This window comes from Dermacentor silvarum, chromosome 10 (assembly GCF_013339745.2).
Source record: "Dermacentor silvarum isolate Dsil-2018 chromosome 10, BIME_Dsil_1.4, whole genome shotgun sequence".
Lineage (NCBI taxonomy): Eukaryota > Metazoa > Arthropoda > Arachnida > Ixodida > Ixodidae > Dermacentor > Dermacentor silvarum.
This window is the reverse complement of record NC_051163.1, coordinates 41,926,815-41,938,868: the sequence shown is the minus strand read 5'-3', so window position 1 is coordinate 41,938,868 and position 12,054 is coordinate 41,926,815. Positions and strand designations below refer to the sequence as shown.

General features: G+C 45.2%; 1 protein-coding gene across 9 annotated transcripts in view; it reads right to left on the bottom strand.

Annotated features, from left to right (window-relative positions):
- LOC119466481 (HEAT repeat-containing protein 1-like) overlaps window positions 1-12,054 on the bottom strand; it is a 66,686-nt gene that overhangs the window by 5,864 nt on the left and 48,768 nt on the right. For 6 of the 9 annotated variants that reach the window (XM_049657726.1, XM_049657725.1, XM_049657730.1 and 3 more), the window contains 6 exons: window positions 11,809-11,952; window positions 8,042-8,234; window positions 6,375-6,503; window positions 5,287-5,511; window positions 2,830-2,947; window positions 2,017-2,153 (listed from right to left, as the gene is read on the bottom strand). In XM_049657726.1, the coding sequence (XP_049513683.1) occupies window positions 2,017-2,153; window positions 2,830-2,947; window positions 5,287-5,511; window positions 6,375-6,503; window positions 8,042-8,234; window positions 11,809-11,952 (946 nt within the window). The remainder of the gene's footprint in view (window positions 1-2,016; window positions 2,154-2,829; window positions 2,948-5,286; window positions 5,512-6,374; window positions 6,504-8,041; window positions 8,235-11,808; window positions 11,953-12,054) is intronic. The other 3 variants (XM_049657731.1, XM_049657727.1, XM_049657728.1) reach the window with 3 other exon arrangements.

Here is a 12,054-nt window from a genome sequence, read left to right as displayed (position 1 = left end):
TCCAAAAATCCGGACTTGGTTATTCCCGACTTCATTATTGTACCGTCAGAGTTCCCATAGAGCTAATACATTTTCGCAACCAATTTTTTGTACGAATTTAGGCCCCAAAGTTAGATTTTCCGGACTAAATCACTCGTTCCGAGCCACAATACCCGGTCTTGGAAGCCGCCATGTTGGATTTTCCGCTGGCTTGCTGTCACATACCCCGTGAACGAGGCGCAGACGTGGGACCAAATTCCAAAGCCAACTTATCAACTTCCGAAAATAATCCCACGAAAGCAAGGACAATTAAGAATGGGCCCTCTGGTGCACCAGCTGGTGCACCAGCGAACGTCGGTTGCTGTCCAAAGACCGAGTCAGAGCCCAGAGTTGTCAAAACACAACAAAATATATTCTTCACACAAGGCCGTTACACACACACTTGCACACTTAGGCTAGACACAACACAATATAAACCAGATGGGTATTAACAAACACGAGAAAATAATTCATGACAAGCACTAAGAGTCCAACACGTAAAGTACAAGATTAATAGGAATACCAAGTGTCCAATCGTATTCACCGTGCTGGTCTTGGTGTCAGACGATCTCGGCGTAGCTCGAGGCAAATCTCGAAGAAGGAACTTCTTCCGGAAATGCAGACGCTCGACGAACTCGTCGACTAGCTTGCCGGAGAATCCCCTTATTCCACAGACGGTCAGCCTTCACGTTACATCTCTTCACCGGAGCGGTCTGGTTTCCCTTCTGATTCTCGCACGGTGGTTATATAGCTGTCAGAGGCGTTCTCGAACTTTCCTATCGGAGTCATGATCGCGTAGCATGGCCTGGGAATCTTCTAGTCAATTCACGCACCTTCGACCGCCGCCGTTGGAGCATCGTCAAGGGGGTGGCGAGTCATCCTGTTGGCGCACACTCACGCTGCAGTAATCTCTTTCTCGACTGCCGGGTGAGAAGGTGTCTCGGCGCCCGTGCTCTCTCACTCTCTCTCGTTACCGTCGCCTCGACGTCTAGACTCCGTTGGTCACGTCGGCTGTTTGAGGCGTATGCGCTCTCCCCCTCTGTTCAAGCTGCCGCGGGGCCGGCGTGTTCTTTCGCTCGTTTGTGTGACACGCGGCGCACGCTTTGATTACGTGCTCTTTTGTGACACTTGCCCAGGCTTGGCTTCCAGTGGCCCGCTCTATAGCCTCCAAGATCGGGAGATGCTCGCTATCAATAGACGGCATGCGCCTTCCTCCAGTCTCGGAGGCCATGCCCACTCTTTCTTAGCTGACAAAACGCTCTTGAGGATGACACTTTTCCCTTTTTTTTCTTTCTTTTTTTTTTCGGTCAGCACTATCGTCATAATCACTTTGCGAAGTCCGTTTCTTTATATTATTAATTTTTTTTAGTTTTGCACGTGGTGTGCGCGCCTCGGAGACGTGTGTGGCTTCGCATTTATGTGATGGGCGCCACCTCCTGTGCCTTTGCGAGAGCCAAGTGGTGCGAAGCGTGGCCTCCATGATCAGCTCCAGCGGCGCGCCGTTCTTGAGCCGTTGTGGTGTTAGCAAGATTACACTTCTCCGCTGGGATATGCGCTGAATGGGACGGCCGGAGCGAACGGCACACTGCCAGAGCTGATCGCGGAGGCCACGTGCGAAGTAACGGGGCTCGTTTCTTTGATCGCCATGGTGTCCGGAAAATCGGTCGGCGACTGTACTTCAGAACACTTCCAAAGGTATGGTCGTAGACTGGCGAGCGAAAATTTTTTTGCAAACAGAATTTGTCATAAAACTTGACACAGCACTCCTTAAATCGTAGAACAAGCCCACGTTCGTCAACTGCGGAAGAGTTGGCAGGCATGCAGTCACGTGGTGTGCCCAGTGACCAGCTGCAGCGTTACATAAACATCTTTCCTGACCATGTCCGCAACACATTTACAAGTACTACTCTGTCTCGTGCCTTAAGTTCGGTGGACTTGAAGCATGGCAGAAAGCCTTGCCTTGCGACTCAACTCTGACCAGAATTCAAAAAAGCTCACCTGGCCAAGGAAGGTTGACGAGCCCAGAAGATCGGCCACAAAGTTGGTAACACTTAGTCGGAACCTTTGCAGCTGCTTGTCCGAGTAAAGCCGCAGGTCAAACACTTCGGAGTGGCTTGGGGGCTCATTGCTGTTATCTGCAGTGCAAGCAAGCACATGTCATGTGCATCAAAATGGCTTGACGCTTGGCGAGGTGGTGAGGAATCTTGAAGAAGTGTTGCACCGCAAGGGCTTACACAAAGACAATACAACTTGTATTGTGCCGTTTCGTTACTATGCAAGTTGTATTGTCTGTATGTTACAGCTCTAGTGCAGCTTTTTGATATATTTGTCAAGTTTTCCGAATGAATAACTGAAATAGCTAGGCACCTAGAATCCTTGCAACATGCCTTGCTAAAATAAAGTTTTTCCCAAGTCTGTGCAAGGAACAGGGATACGTGACAAGCGGCAAGACTGAGAGTCTTGAAGATACCGCACTTGAGTGACCAATGTTAAGCTGGAATCTCAAGAACATTAGTAAGAATTTTGTTACTATGATGCTGTGAGATGAGCCAATTGATTTCTATTTCAATTGTGAAACATGTCACCTGTTCAAATTGTACATGACACAAAGAGAAGACATAGACAGCTCCTTGCGTTCCTTTTAATTTGTGCTGGTAACACAGCACGCTCATGGCAAGAACTACTCATGTCATTATCGTACCTAGTACATTACGCAGCCACAATCACCACAAAAGGATAACAAATCTATTTGCTGCTTGGCGATGTATGGGTGATACAACGCAATCACTGAAAGAGTTTCATGCAACGCACCTTTCACAGCAGGCAAGGTGGCAGCAAAATTGAGCAGGTGTGTCATAGTCTGCATCTGCACGGGCACCTCGAACTGGCCACACAGGGACAGGCCAAATTCAAGGATGTTTGATGTAGACTGGGAGGAAATCAAGAAGGGAAGTCAGTGTGAGCTCAGGTGAAAGTCGCAAGTGCAGTACGGCCATGATGGCAGCACTGTTACCAGCATGTACCAGCACTGGTGCTAGCAATGCACAAAAACAGCCAGCTAGGTTAGTTGGTACATTATACAGTCAAACTCGATGTAACGAACCTCGATTTAACGAAATTCGCGATGCAACGAACAATTTTTATTTCTCCATCTTAGTTCTATTGAATTAACGAAACCTCAATATAACGAAATTCTCGAAATAACGAAGTTGTTCGATGCACGTACAACTTCGTTATATCGAGGTTTGACTGTACAGTAGACTTCTGTTAATTCGACTCCGGTTAATTATACTTTTCGGTTAATATGATCCCAATAAAAGGTCCCGGCCAGGACCCATACATTTCTACTGGTCCAAACTTTCGTTATTTCGATCCTAAAATTGACCTATGGCAGAAAATTTGAACTTGACCAGCCATGCTTGCACATGACCTCTATGGTGACCCCAACAGCGACCCCGTCACTGGCAGCGTTTGTCTTGACAGAGCTTAGGGGACACTGAATGCGTTGAACACACGTCATCTCCCGTTGAGAATAGCTATGTTCAGCCTGCCCTAGGAAGATTTTTAAGCAATAATGGCAGCTCACAATGTCTGATCACGGTATTTACCCGATTCCAACACACGCCTATTCCCCCCCCCCCCCAATAAAATTTAACCAAAAACTGTCTTCACGCGTTTATATGCTTCGCCTCATAACATGGCTTTAATGCAACAAAGCTGACTACAAACTGTGCAGTGAAGCTGACTTTAGGAAACTTGCCGCCCAATGTGCAATGCATATCAGACCCTTGCCAATTTTTCTTGATAGAAAATCGGGTGGGCATTACATTTCTAATTTGTTTAGAAACTTTATTAACTCTACGTTATTTTTCTACATTACACACATTGAAAGCGCGCACATTTGATTAGGGTGGGGTGTTAGAATTGGGAAAATACTGTCAAATGAATTACTGATGTGTTTTGATGTTTTTAATGCATCTTGATTAATTCAACCTGCTCTATAATTCAACCAATTTCATTATTTCGTTGGTCTCATCATTCAGATTTAGTCTTTACCTTTGTTTGCACTTCAATACCATGACTAGTACTTGTGCATACTTCTGGATCAGCTGCAGAAAATTGATAAAGGTGCCTTCGACCATATGTACTCAATTAAAGCACAAGTTTTTATGTTGAAAAACAATTAGCAAAGCACGCTACACACATCACAATTGAACATCAAGCTGAGGTTCCAATAGCAGCATCCCATCACCATCGACGCAACAAAATGGCACCCTACTATAATTCTGTGCTTGCCTTTGGTGCTGCTTGGCTACGCAGCATAGACAACGATAGAATTTGCACACACTGTTTTCTGTACCTTTTGCATTTTAGCAAACGGTTCATTTCATTTTTCTCTGCATTTCAATATGCTTAGTGTGCCAAAACGAGCATGCTAAAATTCAGAGAGAAATAAAAGCAAGTCCAACCTAAGCATGTTGGCCTAGTGCATTAACCATGCATATTTCGGAAGCGCTCCCCCTGAAAATTACGGATCACTGAGTCAGTGCGGTTAATTCGAGCCGGGAACACAGAGACAACGAAAACTGCACTAGTGTACCCCTGGACTACATGCCTATGAGATAATGGTATGGCATTTAGCGCTGATCATTCGTTGGCAAAGCGAAATACCTTAAAAGCCTAATTCTTTACTGCATCATAAACTATGACAGTATGTTAATATGCTGCTCACGGGGCACTTTACCCTGGTTACGTGGAGAGGCGGTGCAAGCACTGTGGGCCTAACATGTAATGAAAAGCTCAAAAGGCACCATTTCCACGGTATGTGTCATTATGGTGGATAGCGACACATCGGACTTTGTCATTTGGCTCAGGTTTGTCCATCAGGCGGTCCGTGGGAGCGAGAAGCTTGGTTCGAAATAACCAATGCGCAGTTTTCAGTTCCAATTTGCAGGAACGTTTCCCCTATTCAGACACACATGATACTGCCAGAATCAACCAATCAGTTCAAATTATCCATAAATTCGAATAAGGAGATTTCAAATTGCTGGGATTTCACTGCAATTGAATATTGCAATGAGCTCCATTGGTGGACACTATAAAGTGCATGAATTTTATAAACCTACAATCAAACTGACACAGCATTTTTTATACTGTATCTAATACTTATTTCTTTCTTACGCATGCCAAAAGGCAGCACCAGTAATGACACCATCACCATTGTTATTATGCAGTTGAGCATAACAGTTGAACAACAAGGAGAACTACCTCATCTGTCTCCATGGCGGCCACCATCTTTGTGACATGGTGTTCGCCCATCTGTGCAGCCAGGACCCAGAGATGGTCGCTAGCACCCAGGGTTGTGGCCAGCTTTGTGAACAGGGGTAATCGCCTGTGCTCGGGAATGTCCAGGAAGGCCCCGACAAACACACGGGTCACCGATGACACCGCACTTTCCGAGGCCTCGGCCGACTTGCTCTCGCCAGCGCAAGCCTGCGGGAACATGAGAAACCGAGTGGGTCAGCAATGTTACTGCTTGAAATGAAGAAATCTTCTAGAATGAAGCTGTGGGTTAATATGTTTTTCATTTATGCAGGACTCTGTTTGTGGCAGAGCTTAGAGTGTGTTCTGGTATTCATAAAGGATGCGCTTCTTAAAAACTAAGGGACACGAAACGCTCACACCATCACATGAAGACTAAGTTCTCGTTCTGCTGGGACAGGCATTTTACTATGAAACATTATTTCTTGCGACACAACATTCAGTAGAAGCTGATTGGCCAACCTAAAGGAAACACGAAGAAAGCAACTTTTGGGTCGACAGGGCTCTGCCAGTATTACGTATTTCCTCTTCTCGCATTCATCAGTCATCGGTGCCAATTAATTCATATATCAGTCAATACAGGATGAAGAAACAGATTTCAATGTTTTATCTCACAGGACTGGGCAGGAATTGGATGATACAATGTGCTTCATCAAGCAGTCTGCCCATAAAGAAAGGCAAGTACTCGTGCCCATTATTATTATTTTTTAACCTTTCATTGCCAGTGGCAGCAGGTAACAGGATGGAGAGCCAAACTGTGATGTCAATGAATGGCCTTTACCACTGTGAGACGTTGATATCATTGCACGTGAAGTGGAAGACGCACATTTAGAGGTCCCCATAAATGCATTTGGATTTAGCTAATGCTAAAACGAATACAGCAAAATACCCGCAAGATTAGCCCATTCAGCAAGTAACTAAAATGGCATTCAGACAGCCTGGTACAACAATCTGGTACATTACATTCGAAGTGAGTTCACTTTCGGCATCAACATGTGTTTATGGAAGGCCAAGAGTAATGGTAGACACCCCACCTGAAGCAGAGCAGGCACGACCGTTTCAACCGTCTGCATGACCGTCTGGAAGCTGTAGTTGTCGTCCAGTCGCAGAAGGTTGGCCCCCATGAAGGTGAACACCGAGGTTACGTTGTGCAGAACTTCCTCCTGCAGACGTGTCAGCAATGAACAGTTGCCAAGATGACTTCCTTTCCAAAGCTTCAAAATACAGACAATGCTATTCCACAAAATACATGAAAGCACGAAGCTACTTTTTAACTTTATTCAACACAGTCTTTTAGAAATGTAACACCATCAAAACTGGGGCCGCCAGCACACTGCCAATTACAAGACAGCCCTTATTTTCATCAGCCTTTAACCCTACCATACCACACCAAAGAAAATTGAAACTTGCTCACATTTATTTCTGGCAATGGAGAGCTCATTTGCAAAAAAAAAAAAAAAAAAACTAAATAAAAATTGGGTTAAAATTACTTGGTACAATCAGTAATGACTAATTCGTTATTGGTTTGCTGAACTATTAACAACTGAAAACTTTCTCCAGCATATAAAAAACGGTACCTATGGGCTTTGTGTTAGGTTACCAGAACTCTCATCAAAATTTTCAGATATCAAATTCAGCGTATTAAAAATGATACATTGGGATTTTTTAGTTTAAACAAACACAATCACTTTTCAGCCTCTGCTACTGCACAACATGACAAGTAACATTCATCAATGTCTCGTCATAAGTGTCAAAGTTACTCTGCAAATGACAAGACCTGCCACTAGGCTTCATTTCAGGTGTCATATAGTAGGACATCTAACGCTCCAAAAATCGAAAGAGTGAGCAGCACTGCCTTTCCCGAGACCTTGAGTTTTACAGCCCACAAGGGCTTCAGTATACAGACAGGATTCATCCCGTACAAAGCGACTTCAGGGCTCTCAACAAAGACTGGACATTGATTAAGATGTTCCTGCATCTGGGCTCAGTAGCTTTAGTTTTTAAGTTCTGCTTGCAATCTCCTGACATCCAGCACTTCCATTTCATGACATTTGATTAGATTGGCTCATTCAGCAAACATGTTAAGTAATCTCCAAGAAGAGTGCTATAGAGGTAAAACTGTTGCATTTACAGCAGCACAATATTCATGCTGGCAGACAATAGAAATCATGTGACAACCCCATAATATCCATCACTCATTAATAATTAATATATAATTATTACATTACAACCGCAAAAGATTGAATATGTTTCACCACGTAAAACATCTGTACACAGAAACGCACAAGAACCGGAGGCTTGATAGCGCATGTCGAAGCAGCTAGGCCTAATGACAGCACATAACTATTGCTACGGTTGCCAGCGGATTGGTGTATGAGAGAGCGGCTTTCAGGGATGCAAGATAATCAAAATGACGGCGATGGTAGGTTCAATTAATCTCGTTTCGAACCCGCAGTGACGGCAAAATGTCAGGAAAATCGGACGGCGAAGGGTTTCGGCATCTGAAATTTCAGGCGTTCTAATACAATAGCTCTATGGGGTACGTGTCACGAAGGTCCGTGCCGCGTCCAAGTTATCGGGTACGTCCGAAAAATAAGACATCCGGAAAATCGGTCGTGCACTCTATAAAGACATGAACAAACAAAGCCGCAGAGAACGTGGAGGGAGGGAGAGCCACGCGAGAGAAGCCACGGCAACCTACGGGGTACTTCTGGGCGGCGAGGTTTAGCAGCACCAAGGAGAGTTGCTGGGCCTGTGAGCTCTGCGAATGCCGCAGGCACTTCACAAGGGTGGCCAGCTCGTGCCGTGGCGCAGACAGGCCGTGTGCCTGCAGGGACGTCAGCACGCACTGGCGCAAGTATTCGGCGTGTGGCGACTGGTCCAGCTCTAGGCTCCTGCAGTGAAAAAAAAAGTTAGTGGGGGGCACCACGTTATTCAAGCGAAGCTCGTATTGCCTCACTCGTGTCGGCGTCGGTGTTGATGTTGGCGTACGAAAAAAAAAAAAACCCAAGCCACACGAAAATAGAAATTGCTCGTCGGGCTGCGGATTCGAACTACCGACCTCCAGGTTGCAAGACCACCACGCTAACCGATTCAGCCACTGTCGGTCCATCATACGCACCCTTTAAAGCGGGGTTTCATATTCATGAAGAAGTAGACGCAGCACCCGCAGCTGGCGCGCGCGATCACGCCATACCCCCAGTAAATCACAGGCGTCCCCTCCCTCCGGAGGAGGGAAAGGGTGTGATCGCGCGTTCGCTCGCCTCGCGCCTGCCGTCGCCCACCAGTTCAGGCCCGGCAGTCAGATGGGGAGGCCGCGTTTGGTTCGTTCTGCCAAAGAGCAGGGCGTGTTGAAGGAATGGTAGTGGCAGCGGGCCCCTGAAAGTCTCAAACGCTCAAAAAACTAACCAACACCTCCCCTACCGTTGGAGAAGCTTCGAGTGCACCCCTGTTCCCGGTATGGGAGGCGCTGCTGATTTTTTTTTTTTTTACAATGCTCTTAAAGAGACGCTAAAGGAAAATATTAAGTCAAGCTCGATTGAAAGATTACGCTTCTGTAATAATGAATTTGTCATTTGTGGTGAGAACAGAGCTTTCACAAATGAGAAAATGATGAAAATGAAAAATCAGAGTGGTGCCACCTACTCTGGACTATGGTACTCCTCATGTGACGTCAGCACTGGCTGATTGACAGAGAGCGGTGGAGAGGGCAGTCACGTGAGTAATTTGTCAACTCATCCGATTTGGTGCGGGCATAAAATTGAGCAGCAGTAGCAGCATCTTTCGGTGGCAATTTTTTACACAACAAAGTCATATACAGTAGAGTCTCGTTCGCCATCGAGAGCAAAAAAAATGACCCCATAAAGTTACGCTACTTTTTTAATAGTCAGTACGTTCCTGGAAAACAATCTTTCGGAACCAATGTTCAGTACATAGCCAAACTGCAATGGTATGATACCTTTTTCGGCCGCTAGATCCAATGTGAACAAGAAAAGGCGAGAGCATGCACGATCGAGAGCAGAAGGCACTCACCACTCCAGCTTCCCCACAGTACTCCCTTGCTTTAGCGACTTCGGATTGTACGTTTTCTCGGTCAGCATGTTCTTCATCATGTTTTTTTTTCCCGAAAACATATGAACAAAGTTCTGCCTGTTGGCACACAGGAAATGATGATAGACTTCTAGACCAATGATATATCGATCTAACTTGGCTTAATATTTTCCTTTATTAAAGGGAATTCCACAACGGCTCTCGTGTCGAGGTGATAAAAGCCAGTGGTAGTGAAAGCCGGCGGCAGGCCTAATTAGTATCAACTGTCAATCAAAGAACAGCCAGCGCCCCAGCCTACTTCGGAGCCCCGAAGTGGCCATAGGACTAAAGCATCAGTGAGACTGGGCAGCCCAACGCCTGCGTCAGCGATGAGCTATCAGTAAGAAAAGCCGCAACGCAGCCCTGTCGGGCTGTTGGAACGTGCAGCCAGATCGTGATAGAGTAGGCACAGAATGTAGAATCTGATACAACGAAGAATACAGGAGTATAAGCTTGGATATAGTGACGCATTAGTGAAGTGTTTTAAGTCTTCGGTGGATTTTGGTCAGTAACAAAACAGACTCCTAGGACTCACGATGGGTGTGACAACTCTCTTCCACAGCTTCACTGTCTTTTATGTACGAGTTGCTTGGATTGGCATACATCTACAAAAGCTTCTTTTTTACACAGGTGCATCCATTTTGTTACAGTTGCTGTGTGTGCCCAAATATCTCTGTGACGTCATTGTAAAAATCCAGAAGAGAATTTACTGTTGAGGCTTTGCAGCGCTGTGTCCTAATAATAACAAAATCCACCCAACTTTGCCTTGTCTTGTGCTCTGGTCAAACCCAAACCGAAGTTCCTTCGAATTGGATGGGCCAGCAATCTACACAGCCAGATCGATGGTGACAAACAGTGTTCACATCTCGTTGTGAGCTTTGCTAATGATTAAATGCACTAGCTATTTATGTCATTGCTTTAATATAAATTTTTTTTTAGTGAAGCTGCAATAGCTTAACAGGGAGGAAGGTTGCACTGGTTGGTACATGTGTTCAGCAACTTGAAGATGGCAAAGGGAAATTGGAATAATGTGCAGATATGGAAGAGCAGACAAAAGACGAGTAAAAATGTAACTCTGCGTTATGAAAGGGCACTGTTACTGGCACGTGATTTACAGCCCTTCTCCGTGCTTTTGTCTTTCACAGGCCTATCTGAGAGAGGACACTGAAGTACAAGCCTTGCAGATGTTAGTAACAACAGTCAAGTCCATGGAGTTTGATAGCATTTGTAGAATCATTCTGTTAGAACTGCAATATTTTTATGGGCTGTTGCCTCCTGAACATGCACAGTGGACTATGAGAAGCACTGTAGAAGATTTTTTCATGTTACTTGGGTTTCTTTAACAAAAACTTAAATCTACAAACAAGCATTCTTCAACTCTGCCCCTACGGAAATGCAGCTGCTGCAACCTGGATTCACTCTTGCGACCTTGTGCACTGCAGCAAAATGCTAGTGAGTCACCATGGCAAGTTACAGACAACCATTCGTTTATTCCTCACCACCATTGCTGAAGTGTATAAAAACATCCCACAGGCTGGGCTTTGCTGAATGTCCACGCATGCGTTCCATTGCTAACTGCATGCAGCGTTTTCTAACCTTTACTGACCCCAGAAGCTTCGACGCTTCAAGGACAAACATGCCTGACAGTGAAAGGGCTAACACCAGCTTCTGAGCCTTAGCAAAGGCCAGCTATGCAATCTCAACTCCACTGTATCTCCCTCTGAATTAAACCTCTGTACCTGCGTCACTGATAAACCAACGTGCGAGGCCAAGTATTCAGCCACCCAGCAGCAGAACAGACTATTTGAGCTGGGCATGTTGAGAATAGCAAAGTCTAACAACTCTTAGCGTTACGCTGAAGAGAATGCATGATGCAAAAGTGAACCCTTTCAGCCTTGTGTATTCATTTAAGTACAGTTTTCTTTTTTATCGTGAAGTTTTCAGAAAGACAACACGCACATACAAGAAAAAAGCAATCTTGCAATTTTGATTAAGGTTATGGATAAAGCATCAAATGATGCCATCAGAGCTGCAAGATTGTTAACAGGCAATTACTGTATTCTTTGAACCACAAATAACCTGCTTCCCAATTCACATTACAGGGGCCAGAAAAATCTTCACATTTACATTTAACATCGTCTTGGTCTTATAAATGTTACCCAAAAAATGCTAAAGAAAGCTTATTGCTTTTTCGGTTCGAGAGCATTTCTTGTCCTATTCAAACCCCGGCTACTGAAATTGCATTAAGACCGTCCAAGTTTCGCGTTTCCAGCATAAATTTCCCCATTTGTTTCTTTTCATGATGCTTGCATGACTTTTGCAATGTGTCAACTTATGTCACGAGGGTCAAAAGTACTGAGTAGAAGCACATGACCTTACCTCTTGAGCAGGGCATACAAGGGGGCCACGAGACGCGAGACGTCTTCAATCGACCTTCGGCTCTGGATCATCTCCAGCAGGATAAGGATGCGCTTCCACTGGGGTGACTCGGCCGGGTCCTGCTCTTCCGACGCATCCATCAACCTGTTGGCAGACAAGTAAACAAATTTTAACGAAATTCAGTTGTTTTACGCACCAATACCACCATCCGATTGAGAGGCATGCTGTAGTGGTGGACTCCTGGTT